We start from the raw sequence: 25,196 nt of genomic DNA on the forward strand, positions 1-25,196 counted from the left end.
GTGAAATCTGAATGCTTTATAGCACTCAAGGGGAGGATTGTGGGTGTAGTTACTTTCAAGATTTTTAAAAAAATAATTGCTATTTTCAGATGTTCAGCAAGTGGGGAAAGAAGGGATAATATTTTTTCTTTTTAAAGATTTTTTAAATTTATTCACTTGACAGAAGCAAGAGAGAGAGCACAAGCAGGGTGAGCAGCAGGCAAAGGGAAAAGCAGACCCTTCACTGAGCAGAGAGCCCGAGGTGGGGCTCGATCCTAGGATGCCTCCTAAGACACTGAGATCATGACCTGAGCCAAAGGCAGCACCCAGGCACTTCTCTCATTTTCTTTTTATTGTTCCAAAAAAAAAAAAAAAAAAAAAAAAGGGCAGTAGCAGGCTGAAAAGCAGAAAAGGGGCCACTTCTGTTTCACTTCATGATTGACTTCGTCTTGGCACTCATCAGCCACGCTGGGCATCTACTTACCAAACCTTCCCCGAGCTGGCCTTCTTTGTTTCCTTTGTTTTTCTTCTTCCTTCATTCTTTCTTCATTTTCTTCTTTCTGCTAATCTGCCTGCCTTCCCTCAATAAGTGATTATTAAGTCTCTGCCATGAGGCAAGCTTTGTGCTTTGTCCTGACCTATAAAAATGGAGTTGGACATTCCCAGACCCATACCATCTACCTGAACACAGCCCTTTGCCCCGGCCACACAGGATCATGACATGATCACGTTCTTGTGCTTCTCCTATGCCAATGTCTTAATTTGGGATATATTTCTTTCCCTTTTTCAGCCTACCAAAGTCCTACTTGTCTTTTAAGGCATGACTTTTTTTTTAAAAAAAATCACCTCTTCCATGAAGTCCTCTCTGATTTTGCTGAGCAAAATTACTTCCTCCTGAATTTACATTCCTTAATAACTTTGCTGATATCATTCGCTCTATCATTTTGTTATTTTTTATGAATATGTGTTCATAAAGCTTTATTAAATCATATATATTTGGGTCTTAATTTTTCTGTTTTTAATTTTGCTGCTGTATTCATATAAAGTCTTTTGAGATTCAGTTATCAATCTGCTGTGACATAGCTAAGGTTATTTTTTCAATTTGAATGCAGTTTCTATGACCCAGAATATTGTCTAACTTGGTGAATACTCCATGTGTACCTTTACCTTATTGTTTAGCATTTATTTTATTCTGTTTGGTATTATAATTTGTTGTGCAACTGTCTTTGACTGTCATTAGGTATTAAATTCCTTGAAAGCAGTAACCTCATCTTATTGATTTTTTTTAAATTTTCCCAAACCTATCATAGTGCTGACACAGGAACTGCCCAATAAATGTTTCTAGAATTTTCCTGCTATTTTATATTTAATACTTTTTGCATGATTACTAAATGTGCCCCAGTGCCAAACATTTTTTTAACATTTTAACATTTATTCCTGTTAAAAAGCACATGAACTGTGTTCTTACTTTTGAATGTTTTTAAGAAATAGAAATTGAAAAATTAAAAGCCCAAAAGGAAATTTCAGTTTCTCAAAATTGTGTGCCATGTGAGAAAAAGTTACTCCCTTTAGCTCGGGAAGCAGCTGGCATGAGGTATCTGGGAATCGGAGGGAGGAGGAGATATTCAAATAATCACAAGGAGGAAACAACCTAAGGTAAATGAAAGTACCCGCCAAGGATTTCTTGCAGGTGATCTCAATGTATATTCAACCACGCATCAGAGTCTACGGTGAAGCCTTCTTACGGATTTGTGGACCACAGCAGGGGAGATAAAAGAGAGAGAGAATATGGCTTTTCCTTTGGCCTTTTGACAAGTCATCCAGGGCTAGAGTGACAGAGACTTCTCTCTCTCCCTCGCAGCAGGGGCAGTCCTGGGCTAGGTGCGGGGACCCTAGGTCCCCGCGGTCACTTGGTACCACACCAGAGGCCACAGGGTGCATCAGGGAAGCCCAAGTGCAGACAGCCCCGGCTGTCTGTGAGCACACTCAGAGTGAGCACACTGCCACCTCCTGGTAGGAAGAGATAATGCAGATATCCGGTCCTGACCACAGTCCCCCCAAGCGACCAGCGACCGGGATCCCCAGGTGGCCGCCTGTGGGTTAGGCCCCTCTCCAAGGCACAGAGGCAGCAAACAACCCGGAAGCCTGGGTCTGCAGATCTGAGGGGAGTCTGACCAACCACCCTTCGTGTGCTCTGAGGCCCTATTCTAGACACTGAGAAAAACCGGGAAGGAAACAGACCAAATTCCTGCCCCCAGGGGTTTAAACCATAACTATAACTATATTTAACTAATATATTAATATATAATTAATAATATTAATATATAGTTATATATTTAATTATAACTATAATTATTATTTAAATCATAAATTTAATTAAATATATAATTAATTTTATATTAAATTATATAATTATATAATATTTTATGTTAAATATAAATTATATTATATATAATATATTTATATAAATATGAATAGAATTATATAATTATATAATAATTTTATATTAAATATATTTATATATTATATTAAATTATACAATTTTATATTAAATTACATAATTTTATAATTATACTTTAATTTATAATTATAATAAAATATAAATTTTAATTTATAATTATAAGTTATAAATTAAATTATATTTATATATTATATAATTATATAATTCTATTCATATTTATATAAATAAATATATTATATATAATATAATTTATATTTAACATAAAATATTATATAATTATATAATTAAATATAAAATTAATTATATATCTAATTAAATTTATAATTTAAATAATAATTGTAGTTATAATTAAATATAATTATATAAATATAATTATAAATTATAAATTAAAGTATAATTATAAATTATAACAGAAAAACAAACAAAATAAAAATGCGAATTATGGGGGCACCTGGGTGGCTCAGTGGGTTAAGCCTCTGCCTTGGGCTCAGGTCATGATCCGAAGGTCTTGGGATCGAGCCCCACATCGGGCTCTCTGCTCAGCAGGGAGCCTGCTTCCTCCTCTCTCTCTGCCTACTTGTGATCTCTGTCTGTCAAATAAATAAATAAAATTTTTAAAAATTTAAAAAATAAAAAAATGCAAATTATGGAGGGGAAGAAGGTACTAGTGCTTTGGGCAAAACAAAACTGGGGGAGGGGAACTAGAGACCGCTCCGGGGGTGTTGAGCAAGAGGTGCTGCAATTTTAGTCAGGGGTCCGAGAAGGCCTCCCTGCAGCCTGGGAGACATGGGCCACTTCAGTGAGCAGCCAGGAGCTTGGGGCAGGGGGAGGCGGAGATCCCCCTGGCATCACATAAGGATTTTTGATTTTGCCCGGTGAGTTGGGCCTTTGGACAGTGATCTGACTTGCATTCCGAAGGTTCCCTCTGCCTGTGCCTTGTAAAGAAACTCTAGAGAGACTCAAAAGGCCAAGAGGAGGCTACGGTATTAAAGCAGAGGAAAATGGATCCCGCAGCATGGGACCAGGGGCAGCAGCAGGTCAAGAGGAAGCCTGCAGGGTCAAGGAGCTAATCCTCCAAGAGGGTCCCGGATGCTTCATGGGGGGCTAGCAGGGCGCAGGTGCTCCAGAAAACCCAGCAGTGGGCTGGGAGCAGGGGGATCTGTGCCCACTTAGGCCCAGAAGTCCCCGAGACCTAGATGAGAAGCTCTGCTAGGTTCTGACCAGCCACCTAATCTAAACAAGCACTAGGACTCTAAGCCTCATTTTCTTTATCTATAAAAAGGGGATCAGAGTTCACATCATCATGGTGTTTGGGGAACAAGTACATTATATAAGATAAAAGCATACTGTTGGCGCCCAGGAAATCATAGCATTCTTTATTAATTTTTTTTAAAGATTTTATTTATTTATTTGACAGAAATCACAAGTAGGCAGAGAGGCAGGCAGAGAGAGAGAGGGGGAAGCAGGCTCCCTGCTGAGCAGAGAGCCCGATGCGGGACTCGATCCGAGGACCCTGAGATCATGACCTGAGCTGAAGGCAGCGGCTTAACCCACTGAGCCACCCAGGCGCCCCATAGCATTCTTTAACACGAACTCTCTCTTCGACCAACACGTCCTCAATCATCTCTCTCCTTGCAGGGCAAGGAAGGGAAACCTGCCTTTGTGATCCAAAGGGGGCAGATTGATGATGACTTCAGAAACGTCGCTTCACAGCCTTCCAGCTGCACAGGTTCCCCCTGGGAAAACTCTTGCTAAGGAAAAAGCCCAGTAAGCGGAAGGTCCCTGCCAACCAGAAGCTGAAGGGGATGCCCAGGTTGGGGATGGGGGCGGGGGACGTGCCGGAGGGGCCAATTTGTGCTCAGCCTAGACACATTTGGGGCCTGAGCTTGTCGACAGCACGGCAGTCAGCGAGACTTTTCCCAGACTTATTTTGAATCGAGTTTCACTACTTGAATACATTTTCCATGACACGCTGTGTACACTGACATAATTTCTTACTTAAAAGACAGAGATTCGACAGAGTTGGTAACAGCTCTGGAATTCTTCACTTCTGCAGTCCCTTGCCCACACTGAGCTGTGTGTGGCAAGCCACCGGACCACCTTAACAAGTCTCCTCTCGGGCAAGGGGTGCTTTGGGTCTAAGGTCTGCCTTAGTAAGAGATACGTTCTGATGTCTCTTTCCTAAACAAAAAAACTCTTGCATAGATTTTGCTCCTGTTGTCTTCACAGAGAGGGATGGTGAGTTCTCACATTTAAAATCAGAGGTGCTGTCTCCCCATTCAGATGCCTTATTACATAAGCAGCATTAGGTGCTGCATTATCTGATAACCTGGGGGAGGGTGTGTGTGTGGGGGGGTTGGTCCATTCCACGTGAGGCCACTTAAACATGAGATCAAACTGTCCTAGTAAAAATGTACTAAAGCATGACAAGAGATCACTTAAAATGGAAGAAAAAAAAAAAAGAAAAGAAAAAACTCAGTAGTCACTTCTTGAGGATTCTAGGGAAGCTACTCACTTTCATTTAACTATGAATAAAGGGAAATCACTGAGTATTTATTCTGTATTCCTTATATAAACTGTCCCTTGAGGTAACCAGATAGGGATGGTGAGGGAAGTTTCTAGAAGTATTGAGTCTAAGACACAAAGAAACCATGACTGCACACCATCGTGTTCCAAATCCATGAGGACTTTGATGGATCTGAGTGATGACTACGGCTCATGAGAGCCAACCAGAAAGATGGGCTTCAAAGGATCTCACTCCAACTGTGAGGCATTCTCACAAAATATCAAACCTGAATCTGATCGAAATTCTGGGCCTAACCACCAATTTACAGAATACACCTGAGACAAATAAAGACGTTATACACATCACCACAGTGGTGAAGAAAATCAGCCCATGAGGAATTCCGCACAACAAATGTCCAGTCTCTGCAACAACGGCAGAAATTATCAAGAGGGAGAGAAGAGAAAGGTGAAGTGGTGGGAAGGGGAAGGGGGCAGACAGAGAGAGAGAGAGAGAGGGAGCGTACGGATTAAAAAAAGTTAAGAAACCTTTTTATTTAGATGGTGATTCGAATAACCTGCAAAATTTTAAACTTAGGAGACAGAGAAGTGTACCCATTCAGGATATCTGTTGACATTCAGCTATTATGACTAATTTTTAAAATGTGATTATGGGATTATTGTTATTTTATTTTATTTACCTATTTTGGAGAAAACAGGCTGTGTGCAGCTGGTCTATGGTGTTACAAGTCAGGATGCTCACTACCTGCGGGAGAAGTAGTGGCTGGAAGGGAGATATTCCTGTCTCTCTCTCTCTCTCTTTTTTTCCTTTAGTCCAACATGACTAAAGACCTTTTACTGCTGTAAGAGTAAAATAGCTAAACTTTCTTATTATGAAAAAAATATTCTGCATCATGGTTGTAGCTCACTTTCTGTCAATCCACCAGTTCTACGAGTTAAATTCAGGGCCCTAAATCAACCATACAGACAAAATTCCAGAGCAAAAATAAGTTGCTTTGTTAGACTAAATTTTGACTATGATGAATACTTTCTTTTTTTTTTTCTCATTACATTACTCTTAAATTTTATTAATGCCTTCAGTTTGTGCGTCATTTAAAACAAGATATGTGCTTTAAAAAGCATTCTTATACATAAATAGACCAATGAACAGCTAAGTAATTCATCCCTAAAGCATGCACATCATTTTTATTCAGGTGTGTATTAGAAAGGGAAATAAGTTTTAAGTCTTCTTTGGATTAAAGACATTTGGAAATTATTACTGAAGAATGCCAAATGTTTTCCTGGAACAAAAGTGTTTTTCCAATAGGAAATGCTGATATAATTAAAAGGCCTTAGTGTTGATAAAGAAGACCCAGAAACATTGGCGCCATGTGTGATCATCAAGAAAGGAGTTCCAATGGGCCTAAAGTATATGTCAAAGAAATGAATCTAGTAGCATGAATCAAAAGGTTTAGATGGAAGAACAGGTAGCCAGAGCCAGATTATGAGACACATATATATTCAAGGCACATGACTAGGATTACACAGGTGGCTAGGTTTTATAGACTACTTTGCTCTTTCATTTGGAAAATAGTCAAATGTAATATAATTTCCACTTACTGGCATTAATTGATAAATACATGATTTAGGGCAGCAAATATCCTGTCAGATACACACCAAAAGTACATTAATAGGTAACAGATGCCAGTGAAGCCAAAGCAGTATGATTACACTCCAGTTTTCCCGCACTGCAGTTAAATGGATGTTAAAAACTGGCTGGTATTATTTCTACATATCATACTGTCTACTCTCCAGTTTCACAAAAGAATTCTTCAAAGATAGTCAGATCACAGAATTTATTAATCCATAAAGGATACTGAAACTACTATTCAACAGAAGTCAAACCCAAACCCTAGAGTTGACTGTTGACCATATTCAGTTTGGGCTTATGTCCCATACTACTTCTCCCTAATACACCTGAACACTAGTATATCACCGTGGTTGTCTTACTTTTCTCTGGTGAGCCAGAAGAATTTGCCTCGCCACCTCATCCACTACCTGTTCTATTAACTATACAATTGCCCTAAATATCCACAAAAAAGAAAAAATATAAAAAAACCCACAATCTTCAACAATATTTAAGCCATCATCTTTTCAAATCAAGTGCAATGGGGGAAAGAGAGGATATCATGCTCTGTAAGGTTTGTGAAAGGTCAAAAGTTTCTTCCTGAAAGTGAATACTAGAAGGAAAAGGTTAATTCTGTATATTTCTAATGGGCTAGCAAAATGTTCCCCATACAACTGACAGAAAATGTTTAAAACTTTACCTGCATGGGCTCTTAGAAACAAGCAGCACCAACAAATTATTTACAATTCCCCAAATAACGATTTTCCATTTAAATTGTTTTCAAGCACCTAAAACTCTTCAATAGCAAAAGATGAGATGTTAGCGATGCTCTCTGTGTCTGGAATACAAAGTTCATCCAAAGTCTTAGCAGACAGCTAGTAAGACTGGTGGTTTCTACCTTGGTGACAGCTCTGTGCAATTACAAATAAAACTGTTTCTCTAAATAGATGACTCTAATTAACAAACTAAAGAAACAAAAGCCTTTTTAAAGGTACTGCTGCAATAAATGGTTAAATCTGAAGTACACTAGAATAAACTAGACAAAGATAAATCTGGACACATACAACAAGATTTAAAAACAAAAAAGAAACAGAAGACAGCTGAAGATACTGGCAGACACCATCTGTCAGTATTCAAAGGCTTAAGTCACATGGATTGCTTTTAACTCCTTGTTGTCTCATATCCTTGGTTAATGACAACTTTTTTTTTTTTTTATTTCTTCACACAGCTTGGCCATGTAAATCCACCACAGAGAGGTGACACAATGATATAGATGAACACGACTGAAACGATGATGAGGATGATAGTGAGTTTGAGATTCTTCATACACATGGCTCGTGCAAGATTTCTGCTGGTTGTTTTGAAGGTGACAGACGAATCCACAAGATTTTCTGTTTTATCTATCAATAATTCCAATCTTTCTCCTCGCTGAGCTACCAGATCTATGTTTCTGACCATAAGTCCTTTCAGTTCATCCACTTGGGCTTGAGTCTCCACCACTTTGTCTATGCCCTTATTCTCAGAGTGATGCTTCAACTGTGCAGCCAAGACACTTGAGAACTCGCTGTTCATGGCATATGGGAGTGCTGTCTGTGCTCTTGAACCATATGTAGTCTGGAACCTCTTCTTTAGCTCATTCAGAAAATTAAATGCTCGAGAACGTTCAAAATCATCATCAGTGATACAAAGATATACAATCCTGTCTTGGCAGATGTAATGAAACGAATAATTGCCATGTGAGTATGTTAGTTTGTTATTTTCAGAAGGTATCTTAGCCAGAATCTGCTCTGTCACCTCCAGGAAGTTTCCTCCACACCAAGCATGTTTGGCAAGGATAGTTGTTCCCCTGGCGACGACTGCAAAAAGAATGGCCATGGCTTCAATCTGTCCGGGCACCCCCTAAGAGCGCGTAGGCTCAAAATCGAGCGGCATAAGCTAGGGGCGGACCATGATGAATACTTTCTTAAAAGAATACTGGCTTATCTACGAAAAACCCACAGCGAATATCATTCTCAATGGAGGAAAACTGAGAACTTTTCTGCTAAGGTCAGGAACATGGCAGGGCTGTCCACTATCACCACTGCTATTCAACATAGTACTAGAAGTCCAAGCCTCAGCAGTCAGACAACAAAAAGAAATTAAAGGCATCCAAATCAGCAAAGAAGTCAAACTATCACTCTTTGCAGATGATATGATACTTTATGTGGAAAACCCAAAAGACTCCACTCCAAATCTCTAGAACTTGTACAGGAATTCAGTAAAGTGTCAGGATATAAAATCAATGCACAGAAATCAGTTGCATTTCTCTACACAAACAGTAAGACAGAAGAAATTAAGGAGTCAATCCCACTTACAATTGCACCCCAAACCATAAGATACCTAGGAATAAACCCAACCAAAGAGATGAAGAATCTATACTCAGAGAACTATAAAGTATGCATGAAAGAAAATGAGGAAGACACAAAGAAATGGAAAAATGTTCCATACTCATGGATTGGAAGAATAAATATTGTGAAAATATCTAGGCTACTGAAAGCAATCTACACATTTAATGCAATCCCTATCAAAATGCCATCCATTTTTTCAAAGAAATGGAACAAATAATCCTAAAATTTATATAAAACCAGAAAAGACCTCAAATAGCCAAAGGAATATTGAAAAAGAAAGCCAAAGTTGGTAGCATCACAATTCCGGACTTCAAGCTCTATTACAAAGCTGTCATCATCAAGACAGTGTGGTACTGGCACAAAAAACAGATACATAGATCAATGGAACAGAATAGAGAGTACTGATATAGACCCTCAATTCTATGGTCAACTAATCTTCAACAAAGCAGGAAAAAATGTCCACTGGAAAAAAGACAGCCTCTTAAACAAACGGTATTGGGAAATTTGGACAGCCACATGCAGAAAAATGAAATTGGACCATTTCCTTACACCACACATGAAAATACTCAAAATGGATGAAGGACCTCAATGTGAGAAAGGAATCCATCAAAATCCTTGAGGGAAATACAGGCATCAACTTAGTCAAACTCAGCTGCAGGAACTTCTTCCTAGGAACACTGCCAAAGGCAAGGGAAGCAAGGGCAAAAATGAACTATTGGAACTTCATCAAGATTAAAAGCTTTTTTCACAGCAAAGGAAACAGTTAACACAACCAAAAGACAACTGACAAAATGGGAGAAGATATTTGCAAAGGACATATCAGATAAAGGGCTAGTATCCAAAATCTATAAAGAGCCTAGCAAACTCAATACCCAAAGAACAAATAATTCAATCAATAAATGGGCAGAGGACATGAACAGACATTTCTGCAAGGAAAACATCCAGATAGCCACAGACACATGAGAAAGTGCTCCACATCACTTGGCATCAGGGAAATACAAATCAAAACCACAATGAGATACCACCTCCCACCAGTCAGAATGGCTAAAATTAGCAAGTCAGGAAATGACAGATGCTGGTGAGGATGCCAAGAAAGGGGAACCCTCCTACACTATTGGTGGGAATGCAAGCTGGTGCAACCACTCTGGAAAACAGCATGGAGGTTCCTCAAAAAGTTGAAAATAGAGCTACCTTATGACCCAGCAATTGCACTACTGGGTATTTACCCTAAAGATACAAATGTAGTGATCTGAAGGGGCACATGCATGCAAATGGTTATAGCAGCAATGTCCACAATAGCCAAACGATGGAAAGAACCTAGATATCCATCAACAGATGAATGGATAAAGAAGATGTGGTATGTATATATATACATACCATATATATATATATATGTGTGTGTGTGTGTGTGTGTGTGTGTGTGTATGCACATATATATACACACACACCATGAAATACTATGCAGCCATCAAAAGAAATAAAATCTTGCCATTTGCAATGACAAGGATGGAACTAGAGGGTATTAAACTTAGCAAAATAAGTCAATTGGAGAAAAACAACCATCATATGATCTCCCTGATATGAAGAAGTGGAGAAGCAACATGGGGGGTTTGGGGGGTAGGAAAAGAATAAATTAAAGAATATGGGATCGGGAGGGAGACAAACCATAAAAGACTCTTAAATGTCACAAAACAAACTGAGGGGGGAGAGGGATAGGGAGAGGGTGGGGTGGTTATGGACATCGGGTAGGGTATGTGCTATGGTGAATGCTGTGAAGTTTGTATACCTGACAATTCACAGACCTGTACCCCTGGGGCTAATAATACATTATATGTTTATTTTTTAAAAATGTCTCCTGTCCCCTCTCCCTTTGCCCCTATCCCATGCTCTCTCTATAAAATAAATAAATATTAAAAAAAAGTCTGAAGAGAGAAACAGACAAAACCACAAGAGTGGAAGACTTTAATACCCTATTTTCAATAGTAGATTATCCATCCAGACAGAAAATCAACAAATGAATAATTGTTGGGGTAAAATGGGCAGAATAAAAACCAGAGCAGAAATAATAAAACAGAGACCATAAAAATAGTAGAGAAGATTAACAAAACTAAACCAGGGGTGCCTTTGTGGCTCAGTGGGTTAAGACTCTGCCTTCTGCTCATATCATGATCCCAGGGTCCTGGGATGGAGCCCTGCATTGGGCTCTCTGCTTGTCAGGGAGCCTGCTCCACCCATCCAGCTCTCTGCCTGTCTCTCTGCCTGCTTGTGATGTCTCTCTTTCAAATGAATAAAAATAAAATAAAATAAAATAAAATAAAATAAAATAAAATAAAAATTAAAAAGTAAACAAAACTTTGGCTACACTAAGACTAAAAGAGAAGAAGACTCAAATAAATAAAATAAAAAATGATTTTCTATTTCTTCCTGATTCAGTTTTGGAAGATTATATGTTCCTAAGATTCTATCCATTTCTTCTAGGTTGTTCAATTTGTTGGCACATAATTTTTCACAGTATTCTCTTATAATACTTGTATTTCTGTGGTATCAGTTGTTACTTCTCCTCTTCCATTTCTGTTTGTGTTTATTTGGGTCCTTTCTCTTTTTTTCTTGGTCACAAAATACCTCAAATAGACATAGCAATCTTGAGAAAGAGAAACAAATCTGGTAATATCACCATTCCAGATTTCCATAATCAAAACATTATGGTACTGTCACAAAAATAGAACCAGAGATAGAAATGCTCCCAATAGTTCATTTTTGGTTTTGTTTACCTTGCCTCTGGTGATGTGTTAGTAAGAAGCTGCTCTGGCCAAGGTCAAAGCGGTTCCTGCCTATATTCTCCTCCAGGAGTCCGATGGTTTCCTATTTCACATTTCAGTCCTTCAACCATTTTGAATTGACTTTTATGTGTGGTGTAAGAAAGTGCTCCAGTTTCATTCTTCTGCATGTCGTTATCCAGTTTTTCCAAACCATTCGTTGAATATCCATTGGATATTCTTTCCTGCATTATTGAAGCTTAGTTGACCATGTAGTTTTGGATCCATTTCTGGGTTTTCTCTTCTGTTCCATTGTTCTACATATCTGTTTTTGTGCCAGTAGTATATGGTCTTGATGATTAGAGTTCTGTAATATAGCTTGATATCTAGAATCATGATGCCTCCAGGTTTGCTTTTGCTTGTTCAGGAGTGCTTTGACTACTCAAGGTCTTTTGTGGTTTCATATGCATTTTAGGGTTGTTTGTTCTAGTTTTGTGAAAAACACCGGTGGTATTTTGATAGGGATTGTGCTAAATGTATAGATTGCTTTTAGTAGCATAGACATTTTAACAACAGTTGTTCCAATCCATGAGCATGGAATGTTTTTCCAATTCTTTTTGTCTTCTTCAATTTCTTTCATAAGTGTTCTGTAGTTTTCTGAATACAGACCTTTTACCTCTTTGTTTAGGTTTATTCCTAAGTATCTAATTATTTTTATGCAATTGCAAATGGTATCAATTCCTTGATTTCTTTTTCTGCTGCTTCATTATTGTTGTATAGAAATACAAGAGATTTCTGTATATTGATTTTATGTCCGGTGACTTTGCTGAATTCATGTATTAGTTCTAGCAATTTTTTTGGTGGAGTCTTTCAGGTTTTCTACATAGGGTATCATGTCACCTGCAAATAGTGAAAGCTTGATTTCTTCCTTGACAATTTGCATGCATTTTATTTCTTTTTGTGGTCTGATTGCTGAGGCTAAGACTGCCAGTACTATGTTAAATAGTAATGGTGAGAGTGGATATCCATCTTGTTCCTGATCACAGGGGCAAAGCTCTCAGTTTTTCCCAATTCAGAATTATATTAGCTGTGGGTCTTTCTTATATGACTTTTATGACATTGTGGTAGGTTCCATCTATTTCTACTTCATTGAGGGTTTTTATCAAGAACAGATGCTGTATTTTGTCAAGAGATTTTCCTGTCTCCATTTAGAGGATCATATGGTACTTATCCTTTTATTAATGTGGTGTATCACATTGATCTGTGAATAGTGAACCACTCCTGCAACATAAGAATAAAACCCACTTGATCATGGTAAATACTTCTTTTAATGTATTATTCAATTTGATCTGCTAGTCATGTTCATCAGAGACACTGGCCTGTAGTTCTCCTTTTTAGTGGGGTGTTTGTCTGGCTTTCACATTGTACATTTTACAGCTAAATTTTTTTTTTTTTAAAAAAGAACAAAAATGTAGTTATTCCCATTGTCTGATTAGTGGTCCCTAACCTTAACCTTTATTTCTTTTTAGAAGCAGATCCTTGGGCACCTGGGTGGCTCAGTCATTGAGCATCTGCCTTCAGCTCAGGTCACGATTCCAGGGTCCTGGGATCAAGTCCCGCATCAGGCTCCCCACTCTGTGGGGAGCCCGCTTCTCCTTCTCTCACTCCCCCTGCTTGTGCTCCCTCTCTCACTGTGTCTCTCTCTGTCAAATAAATACATAAAATCTTAAAAAAAGGAAAGCCCTCAGTTAATGAATAAAAAACCTCCATATTCTCAAATAATGAAAAACTAATTATTTTAATAGATTTAAAGACCCAAAGAAAATGTATTTTAAAATGCAATTATCCCAATTTAAATTCCTATGGCAAGGTCAGACAGCAGACTGGATACAGCAGAGGTGACAATTAATTAGGAAAATAAAAGAAATAATTGAGAATATAAGGAGAGAGACTAAAAAACAACAATGGAAACATGAAAAAGAGGTTAAGAGATATGAAGTTTAGATAAGAAAGTCTGAATATGTTTTGAGACACCAAATCATAGATTCAAAAAGCTAAATGAAATTTATTATGTTGTTAGACAAGATATAGTATGTCATAAGTTTTTGTTGTAGTGTTCAATGATTTATTAGTTGCATATAACACCCAGTGCTCATCCCAACACATGCCTGCCTTAATATCCATCACCTAGTTACTCCCTTGTTTGTTTCCTGAAGTCCAGAGTCTCTCATGGTTTGTCTCCCTCTCTGATTTCACCCCATTCCATTTTCCCACCCTTCCCTGTGGTCTTCAGCTCTATTCTTTATGTTCCATATATGAGTGAAACCATATGGTAATTGTCTTCCTCTGCATGACTGATTTCACTTAGCACAATTCCCTTCAGTTCCATCCATGTCAATGCAATGGTGGGTATTCATCCTTTCTGATGGCTGAGTAATATTCCATTGTATATATAAACCACTCTTTCTTTATCCATTCTTCTGTTGAAGAGCATCTTGGTTCCTTCCACTGTTTGGCTATTATGGACATTGCAGCTATGAACATTGGGGTGCTGTGACCCTTCTTTTTACTACATCCTTATATTTGGGATAAAGACCTGGTGGTGTAATTGCTGGGTCATAGAGTAGCTCTACTTTTAACGTCTTGAGGAACCCCCACACTGTTTTCCAGAGTGGCTGTAACAGCTTGCATTTCCACTAACAACACAAGAGGATTCCCCTTTCTCCACAACCTCACCAACACTTGTTTCCTATCTTGCTAATTCTGGACATTCTAACCGGTGTAAGGTGACATCTCATTGTCGTTTTGATTTGAATTTCCTTGATGGCTAGTAAAGTTGAATATTTTTTCATGTGTCTGTTAGCCATTTGGATGTCATTTTTGCAGAAGTGTCTGTTCATGTCTTCTGCCCATTTCTTGACTGGATTGTTTTTTGGGTGTTGAATTTGAGAAGTTCTTTATAGATCTAGGATATTAGCCCTTTATCCAAAATGTCATTTGTAAATATCTTCTCCTATTCTGTGGATTTCCTCTTAGTTTTGTTGACTGTTTCCTCTGCTGTGCAAAAACTTATCTTGATGGAAGTCCCAAAAGTTCATTTTGCTTCTGTTTCCCCTACCTTTAGAGAGGCATCTTGAAAGAAGTTATGCCCAGTGTCAAAGAGGTTACTGCCTATGTTCTCCTCTAGGATTTGGATGGATTCCTCTCATGTTGAGGTCTTTCGTCCATTTTATCTTTGTGTATGGTGTAAGAGAATGGTCTAGTTTCATTCTTCTGCATGTGGTTGTAGAGTTTTCCCAGCACCATTTATTGAAGAAAGAATCTTTTTTCCATTGGATGTTCTTTCTTGCTTTGTCGAGGATCACATGACCATAGAGTCCATTTCTGGGCTGTCTATTCTGTTCCATTGATCTGTGTGTCTGTTTTTGTGCCAATACCATACTGTCTTGATGATTATGGCTTGTAATATAGCTTGAAGTCAGGCATTGTGATGCCTCAGTTTTGGCTTTCTTTTTCAACATTCCTTTGGCTATTTGGGGTGTTTTCTGGTTCCACACAGATTTTAGAATTATTTGTTTTAGCTCTGTGAAAAATGTCTATGGTATTTTGATAGGGATTGTATTGAAAGTGTAAATTGTGCTCTGGGCAGCGTTGACATTTTAAGGATATTTATTTTTCCAATCCATGAGTATGGGATGTGATTTCATCTCTTCAATTTTCTTCATAAGTGTTCTGTAGTTTCTAGAGTACAGATCCTTTGCCTCTTTGGTTAGGCTTATTCCTACATATGTTATGGTTTTTGGAGCTGTTAAAAATGCAATTCTAATTATGGAACATTATTAAGATAAATAATAAGACACCCAAATCTAGAAACATAAGAGCATACCTGCAGTAAACAAACAACAAAAAAGTGGTTTTCCCCCCAATGAGTAAAATATTTAAAGTAACCAAAAATTGTGGGGAAAAGGAGCAGAATGTGGAACAGATTTTCTTCAAAGGAGAAACAGGTAGACACCTGATTTCTAAAGAGCAATTATGAAGACAAAGGGCAGTGGAATGACATTTTCTGTATGATCAAAGAAAATGACTATTCACCTAGGATTCTCTATGCAGTGAAAATGTATATCAAGAGAAAGAGGAAATAAAGACATTTACTTTAAAAAAATTTTTTTTATTCATTTGTAAAGGAGTGAGGGAAGCGGAGAGAAATAGGGAGCACAAGTGGTGGGGAGGGGTAGACAGAGTGGATGAAGACTCCAGGCTGAGCAGTGAGCCTGAAGTGGGGCTCGATCCCAGGACCCTGGGATCATGATCTGAGCCAAAGCCAGACATTTAATCAACTGAGCCATCCAGGTGCCCATTAAAGACATTTTTAAATAGAGGTTCATTACCTGGCAGTTCTCACTCACAAAAACTTTAAAGTATGTACATAAACAAACAGAAGAAAAATAATCTCAAATAGAAATTCTGAGATGTAAGAAGAGAGGAAAAAAGTTAAATATATAGTTCAATTTAAATGAACATTACATTGAGACTATCGTATGAAAGTTATAAAAATGTTGATTATTTTTTAAAGATACAAGACAGAAAACACAAAGCAACAATACACATAAGTTTGAAGCCAAGTAAATTGAGTTAAACATATTCAAAATTCCTTGTATTAACATTATCCATGGACAGGAGAAAATCCTCACTAAGATATTAGCATATCAATAGCAATGTATGAATCAAATGAATGAAATCACAACTTAATTCAGTTTTCCTGAGAAATGCAAGGTTGGTTTGACATGAGCACATAATGTAATTACCCACACTGACAAATTATTAAAAAAATTATCTCAATATATGCAAAATAAACATTCGTTCATTCAACATTCATCCATGATAAAACTTAGAAAACTAGTAGTATAAGGGATCTGTTAATATAATTGTCAAATAAAGACCCTAGGTGACCCCATAACAAATACTCTTTGGTGTCCTCACTTTTTATAATCCTTTTCCCTTAAGTGTAGCCAAGATCTGTGACTTGACTCTAGCTATTAGAACATGGAAACTGTAAAGGAATCTTGCAGATATAATTAACTGTTAATTTTGAGTTAATCAAAAAGGGATTATTCTATGTAAGCCTGATTGAAGCAGGTGAAATCCTTACAAGAGGGACTGAGCCCTCTCTGCAGGGAAATTCTTCTTACTGGCCTCATGAAGTAAAATGCCATATTGGAGAGGTCTTCCTGGCAAAGAACAAGGGAGAGCCTTGTTATAGAATGAATATTTCTGTCCCCCCGGCTCCCAAATAAGCATGTTAAATCTTAGTGTTAAATGTAATTGTATTTGGAGGTGGAGACTTTTGGAAGTGATTACTCATGAAGGTAGAACCCTCATGATTGGATTAGTGCCCTCATAAAGGAGTCCTGAGAGAGCTCCCTTGGCCCTGTGCAGTATGAAGAAACAGAAGGAAGACCACCATCCATGAACCAGGAAGCAGACCCTCACTGGACACTGAATTTGCCAGTGCCTTGAATTTGGACCTACCAGCCTCCAGAACTGTGAGAAACAATATAATAAGATAGTTTAGCAAGATAGGTGAGTCTAAGCTCAATATGCAAAAAATTTTATTTCTGTAACCTAGCAAAAGGAAATGAAATTGATTTTTTAAAATAATATTTATGGTAGGATCAAATGTATCAACAAACTGGGAATAAATCTAAAAAATATCTGCAAGACATTTATAGGAAATTTTTTTAAATATTGAGAGGTAATCAATTAAAATAGTGTTTGAAAAACTCAGTATTATAAGAGAGAAAACACAAGCAGGGGGAGCAACAGGCAGAGGGAGAAGCAGGCTCCCCAGTGAGAGAGGAGCCCAATGTAAGACTCAATCCCAGATCACTGGGATCATGACCTGAGCCACCCAGGCATCCCTGATCTGAATTTTATCATAAGGAAACATAAGAAAAACCTGCACTGAAAGACATTCTACATTACTGGAATTAACTCTTCAAAAGATTAAAAGTCATGAAAATCCAGGAAAGACTGACTAAGAAACTGTTCAAAACTGAAAGAGACTAAGAGCCACAACATCGGAATTAAATACATGGCTCTGAACAGGACCTTCCTTGCTGTAAAGGATATTACAGACAAGTGACAAAACTTAAAAAGAGCATGAGGATTAAATGATTAAATGATAGAATGTATAGGGTGGCTTAGGTGGCTCAGTCAGTTAAGCAACTGCCTTGGGCTCATGTCATGATCCCAGGGTCCTGGAATGGTGTTCTGTATCAGTCTCTCTGTTTTCAGCAGGGAGCTTGCTTCTCCGTCGTTCTCTGCCTGCCACTCTGCCTACTTGTGCTCTCACTGTCTCTCTCTCTTTGTCAAATAAATAAATGAAATCTTAAAAAAAAAAAGAATGTATAGTTGACACAGTTTGAATGGGTACAGTTATATACAGAATTTTTCAATAAATCCATGACAGTACTGTAAGTGTATTTTCTCTTCCTTAGGATTTTTAAAAAGATTTTTATTTATTTATTTATTTATTTATTTATTTATTTATTTGATACAGAGAGAGAGAGAGAGATCACTAGTAGGCAGAGAGACAGGCAGAGAGAGAGGAGGAAGCAGGCTCCTTGCTGAGCAGTGAGCCCAATGTGGGACTCGATCCCAGAATCCTGAAATCATTACCTGAGCCGAAGGCAGAGGATTAACCCACTGAGACACCCAGGTGCCCTATAAGCACAAATTTTTTTAACTTGAAGGGACAGAGAACTTGAAGAAGAAAATCTTTAATTGAACCAAAGAACCTGAAACTGAGGAAATTCTTCCTTGAAAGAATTATTCATTTCCTTCAAATAAAATTTGGTTTATCAAAAGCAATCAACAAATGAGTTACCTATGATGTGAGTTATTTATAACAATTTAAAACACTGGACAGATTTGCCATCTAGCCTCTCCATTAGTCATATGTACAAAAGACATGATTAACTTTAATTATAAATTAAATCCACTCAGAAATTATAGGTAAACCTTCATTTCCATGTGAGAACATTTCTCTACCTTCTTTGTGACATAAAAGGAGATTTACCTAATGGGTGAACTGGGGAGAAGGCACTAAGCAGTGCCTACATGCTTCCAAATCTCTTCTTTGTAATGCTATGCCTGCCATAGTAACATGAATTGAGGTCTGCTTTCATCTTTGTGGGATGGGCATCAAACATCTGTTCCTTCCGTTTACAACTGTGTGTGGAAGTGCCTAATTTGCAATAAAGTATTAGGAAGTTCGCTGTGGCTACATACCTAAGGCACATCCTCCAATTTGTTAGTATGTATTAAAGTCACTAAGCTTATCTCCAGCTGCCTGACTCCTGTGTTCTCAACTCAGGAAAAGAAGAGCAATGTCATCTGCCACCTACTTCACCACAGTTCCGACAAGAAAAATGATCAGACAATACTTAGAAAAGGTTTCTTCTTCCTTGACTTTATACCTAACATTCATTGTTCAAAGCAACATACTTTAAAGAGGGAAAAAGTTGAAAAGAACAATTTCAGAAATAAACACAGAAAGACAAAATGAGGAGATAGAGGAATATGTTCCAAATGAAAGAACAATACAACACTTCAGAAAAATAGTTAAATGAAACAGAGATAAGTAATCTACCTAATAAAGAGTTCAAAGTAATGGTCATAAAAATGCTCAGCAAACTTGGGAGAAGAATGGATGGATTTAATGAAAACTTCAACAAAGAGAAAATATAAAGAAAACCAATCAGAGCTGAAAAATACAATAACTGAAATGAAAAATACACCTGAGGGAATCAATAGCAGATTAAAAGCTGCAGACAAACAGATCAGTGATCTACAAGACAGGTTAGCAGAAATCATTCAAGCCAAAAAACAAAAAGATAAAATAATTTTTAAAATGAGGACAGGTTAAGGGACCTCCTAAGATTGAGCTCCACACCATGCCCCGTGCTCAGGGAGTCTGCTTCTCCCTCTCTCTGTGGCCCTCCCCTCCCATCTGTGTTCTCTCTTGCTTGTTCTCAAAAATAGATTGAAAAGAAGAACAAAGAAAGAAAAGGCCATAACTAGAAATAAGGAAGTTATGAAAGAAAGAGTTTTATTGGTAAAAGCATACATACAATAAAAGTAATAGATTGATCATTTTTATAAAGCCAGTATGAATGTTAAAAGACAAAAGTAGTAACAACAATTTTATCTACAGTAATTAGTTCAGGGATACATAAAATAAAAAGATGTAAATTAAGAAAATAAAAAGATGTAAACTAAGATATCAAATACATAAAACAAGGTGGGGTGGAAAAATGTAGTGTTTTTAAAATGTGTTTGAACTTAAGTAACCATCAACTTAAAATAGACTTCTATACGCATGGGATGTTATATATGAACTTCATTGTGATAACAAAAATCTATAATATACAAAAAAGAAAAAGAAAGGCAACCAAGCATAACACCAAAGAAAGTCCTCAAATTAGAAGGCAAGAGATCAAGACAATAAGGAAACCAAATGAAAGAACAAGATTGAGGCCTCATTTACTATGAGCCTATGCTACTTTTGTCTACATTAGTAAGACCATGAATATACTTTCAGAACCATAAACCTATGTACATTGATTGAAATGGATATTTTAATAACAATGATACACAATGGAAACTAGCTGCTAAAGACTCCCTATTACTCCCATCATAGTCACCAATCATTCAAGTGATGGCAAAGTAGATATACGTGAACTTCATTTTAAAAATTCCAACTGTGGGGCAACTTGGTGTCTCAGTCAGTTAAGGATCTGATCTTGACTTTGGTTCAGGTCATGATCTCGGCATTGTTGAGGCCGAGCCCTGCATCAGGCTCTGCACTGAGTATGGAGCCTGCTTACCCTCTGCACCTCATTCCCCACCACCAGCTTGCACACACTCTCTCTCTCCCTCTCTCTCTCTCTCTAAAAAAAAAAAAAAGAATCTAGTATTTGTTTGATTTAGCAATTAAGAAAATGCTCTACAATTGCTCAGCAAGACATTTTGTAAAAATTGAAATAGAAGTGTTACAAGTTTTAAAAAATGCTCCAAGTAAGACAACAATTAAGGATTAAAAATTAAGTAATTGTTAAGTAATTAAGTAATTAACAATTACTCTCAGGTGAGAAAATGACAACAATTACAATTTAAAAAGAAAAATTAATCTCTTTAGCATTACAAGTTTATTTAATTCATAAAAAGGACTTATCATGGATTCTTTTAAATAATAAATATCCATATGTGACTAAGTGTTTGGATTCTTATTGTTCACTTATACATAGGGGTGGGAAAAATGGGTAACAGCGAACTTTAAAATTGTTATGAACCATTGCCAACCAGGAAATTAGTCAAAGCATCTAAGTATACATTTCATTAGTGAGCAATAATAGTTGCTTTCTAAAATCGAATTTAGATGTAGGTTTTCAAGAAATTTAAAATGTGTCTGTTTTGGGGTGCCTGGGTAACTTAGTCAAGTGTCTGACTCTTGTTTTTGGCTCAGGTTATGATCTTAGGATTGTGAGACTGGGCCCCATGTAGGGTTCCACACTCAGCAGGAAGTCTACTTGAGAATCTCACACTCTCTCCCCCTCTTGTACACTCTCTCTCTAAAATAAATAAAATCTTGAAAAAATAATAAAATATGTCAGTTTAGTTATATTTATTGAATAAAGGTAATAATAGGTATCTCTTGAAAGTAAGAGCTTCAGGAACTAAGAAAAAAATCAAAATTTCTGTCTCATTTCTTTATTAGCACAAATAATTATGACTTTTACTTAGTGTGTATTAGTTAGCTAAACAACTCAGAATTTTACCAAATTAAAAATAAAAATTATATCAGGAATCTGAAACCCAAGGAAAAAAAGGAAAGATAATATAACTAAGCTTGGTCAAGAAAGTATCGATATCATTACTTGAATGCCGTGAGTCTGAGGTACGAATCACCACATTTCCTCTTAGAGCAACATTTCTATTGAATAGTGAACTATTATTATTAACATTTCTACCATAAGGCAGATCAAGGGCTGGCCTCATATTAATAGTGTCAAGCAAAGTTTGCTTCTGCTGCTTCTCCACCAGAAGATTGGTACTGATCTCCGCCAGCCTCTCACTAGTCCTGTTCAGATAACAAAACACAATGCTTAGTATTTCATTTCTCCCCAAATCAGTCCTAAATTACTTGCATATTTTAAGTTTCCATTATAGTAAACAGAATGTGCCATTAAATAGTGTTTTAACATGGTAAATGTGGCAGAGCAGACCTACTATGTATAATTATAGGTTTAAAACTATTCTAAAGAAGTACATATATTTCTAGGGTTCTTAACTAAGAAGCAATTCAAATTAAGGAGGAAGAGAAATGGCTACCAGTGATGTCCATGGCTTAACAGGTTATACCTGCTGCCTTCTGGAATGGTTGTACTTAAAAGATTCTTGGGGATGCCATGACACATACTTATATTTAGTAAACCAGTTTAGAGCTGCAAAAATAAACCATCCTGGGGGGTCTGGGTGGCTCAGTCAGTTAACCATCTGCCTTCAGTTCAGGTCAGGACCCCACAGTCCTGGAATTGAGCCCCACACTGGGCTTCCTGCTCAGCGGGAAGCCTGCTTTTCCCTCACCCTCTGCCTGCTGCTCCCTTCTGCTTGTGCTCACTTGCTCTCTCTCTCTCTCTCTGTAAACAAATATGAAAAACCTTTAAATGGAAATAAAAAAAATAAATCCCGCAAAGACATTTTTCAAGCATTGGCTTTCACCACTCTTGTACACTTCACACATTACCTCAGAGAAATTGAACATTTGGCACTGAGGAATAATCTAGAAGAACAATTGCTAGAGGACAAGTAGATGGCAGAGTTGTGATCAGAAAGAACTGAAACAGCTCCAGAGGCAATTAGGTTATAACACAGATGCCAGGGTACTGGAGGTGGAATCTGCCCTTTCCGTCTTGACCTTTTGGGTTAAAGATGCAGTCTTTCAAAAATAAACTAACATTAATAAATAAATATTAATAAACTCATTTCTATTTAGGGTAATTCTGACAATTTTATAATAATATGCTGTCTAAATTATAAATCTTTAAACAGTTAGTTTAAAGACTAGGAGATCGAATTAACTGAAAATATTCAAGGGAAAAAATAAAATCATTTAAAACAAAAAAAAGAGAAATGCAAACTGTCTTGGGCTAACATTTCAACAGTAAATTCATTTACAAACATCATTTTTCAAAATTATACTATCTAGTTGGCTTTCACTTACTACTGATCTCATGAACGTGGCTCCATAAAAATTATGATTTAGAGGCAAATTAATAAGCTAACTCTACTTTCTATGATTGTTTTAACTTACTTGTTCAGTTCATTTGTCAATGACATTCGATGTGTTACTTCTTCTAGGTAGAGGTGCTTGTATCTTTCCAATTCTGTTTTAGTAAGATCTTGAGAATTTTTTATTTTGGATAATTCAAATTCCAGCTCTTTAATTCTGAGTTCCATTTGACTTCTTAGTGAAGCATTATTATTTTCTCTTAACTGTGCTAAGCTTTCTTGAAATGCTACTTGTGTCTAAAACAAATTAAAAGCATAGTTTTAAAATTGTTACAACCTGGGTAATTACAGTATATTTCTTTCTTTTAGTTTTGTGTCAATGATTCAGAGAGCAACTTTTAAAGTGAAAAAAAAAGCTGAAATGTAAAATATTTATCATTAATGTGAAACTGAATTAAATGTGAATAATGTTTATTCTTACATTAGAGCTCATGCAATCTGATAATTCAAAGAATAATAAAATCATTTAAATTTTAAAAAGTGAACAATACAACTTCAGAATAATCGAGGTACCTGGAATGCCTGGCTGACTCAGTCAGTCATCTGAGTGCCTGACTCTTGGTTTCTGCTCAGATAGTGATCTCAGGGTCCTGAGATAAACCCTTGTGTCCTACTCAGCGTGAAGTATGCCTGGAATTTTCTCTCTACCTGTCCATCCCCCACTCGTGCTTTCCAAATAAATAAATAAGATATTTAATATAAAAAAAGGAATAATCCAAGTATGGTACCATTTCTTTCATGTAGGAATGCCCAGAATGGAGCCAAAACAAGCAACTGACTGAGCCACGCATATACCCCATGGTCAAAATTTTTAAAGCACAATTTTTTCTTTTCCTCTCAATAGCCTTGTTTTATACGAACTGGTCTTAAAAAATAAAATGACTTTCTACTGTGAATCATTCTGAAAGATCAAGTTAGTGTGAATAATGAAGAAAACTGAAATTTTTAAAGGGAAGGAACAAATGCTTCCAGAAATTTACCAAATTGCTGTAAAGGAAATAGAGGAAAACTCTACACTGCATATAACCAAAATGTAATTTGCAGTGAAATGAATTAAAGCATTTTATAGATGAATAAATTAACCTCTAAAAATAGATAAACTTCTTTCAATTTTTCTGCTACGTTCAATCTTGTCCTTTCTTCAAAATCCTGTTTATATTGTTTTATTTTACTGTATTCTACCATATTGACTTCTACACAACTTCTGAGGTTTACTACTTGTTGTTCCAACTTCTTTTTATTCTTCTCTAGCTTTTCACATTTCGTCTGTATTTCTTTCATGGATGATAATTTCTGAATAAGAACCTGGTTTTTTGAAGACACAGTTTACAGTTTTGCTGTAAGATCATCAACCTGCATGAATAAAATAATACAGTTTGGAAGTAGAGTGAAAAGAGTCTAATGCAAAACTAAGACCCTAAATTTTTTTTAAAGATTTTAAAACTCTTTACGAAACATGGGGCTTGAACTCACACCCCCAAAATCAAGAGTCACATACATTACTGACTGCTCCAGCAAGGTGCTCAGATTTTAAAATAAGTTCATTTTCAACAATATGTTATCTATATTGTAGTACAGTCTTGGAATACGGAACCTCAAATAACTCAGAAAATGAAGAACAAAATTCAAACCACTAAGAGTTGCTAAAATCGATCTCTGCTGTCATCCTCTTTGCCACATATTTGTATTTAATTTTTATACTTTTATTTTTCTGTAATTGTTTCAGATTTTTCCTCCATAAAATAACTGTAAGTCACACCTTAGTAGAAAGTCTCTTAACCCTTCCCTCATCTTAACACCTCATAATATTTTAAAAGATTTTATTTATTTATCTGAGAGGGAGGGAGAGCAAGAGAGCAAGAGCACAAGAGCAGGGAGAGGGAGAAGCAGACTCCCCACTGATCAGGAAGCCCAGCATGGGGCTCAATCCCAGCATCCCAGGATCACGACCCAAGCCAAAGCCACTTAACTGAGCCACCCAGGTGCCCATATACTCCATAATTTTTAAAGAAGTTTTAGGAATACCATATTGACTTATGTAGGTCTGCGCCAATAAATGCTTACCAAAATAAGACATTGAAAATAAGACTCTAATTAATGAATCTATAAATGCTGATTCTATTACCATA

At 36.8% G+C, this 25,196-nt stretch overlaps 2 protein-coding genes across 2 annotated transcripts; both read right to left on the bottom strand.

Moving 5' to 3' along the window:
• Positions 1–7,748: 7,748 nt before the first annotated feature.
• On the bottom strand, positions 7,749–8,512 carry LOC116594395 (vesicle-associated membrane protein 7-like). The gene has a single exon (XM_032349751.1). It carries the CDS (start codon positions 8,442–8,444, stop codon positions 7,782–7,784), a length of 663 nt encoding a protein of 220 aa, XP_032205642.1. The 5' UTR covers positions 8,445–8,512; the 3' UTR covers positions 7,749–7,781.
• A 13,064-nt stretch (positions 8,513–21,576) lies between these two features.
• On the bottom strand, positions 21,577–24,420 carry LOC116593633 (ankyrin repeat domain-containing protein 26-like). Its single transcript, XM_032347900.1, has 3 exons — positions 24,250–24,420; positions 23,090–23,304; positions 21,577–21,856 (listed from the first exon to the last, which is right to left on the bottom strand). Exons 1-3 carry the CDS (start codon positions 24,346–24,348, stop codon positions 21,577–21,579), a joined length of 594 nt encoding a protein of 197 aa, XP_032203791.1. The 5' UTR covers positions 24,349–24,420.
• Between the last annotated feature and the right edge of the window lie 776 nt (positions 24,421–25,196).

The sequence above is a fragment of the Mustela erminea genome, chromosome 6, assembly GCF_009829155.1.
Source record: "Mustela erminea isolate mMusErm1 chromosome 6, mMusErm1.Pri, whole genome shotgun sequence".
Classification (NCBI taxonomy): Eukaryota; Metazoa; Chordata; class Mammalia; order Carnivora; family Mustelidae; genus Mustela; species Mustela erminea.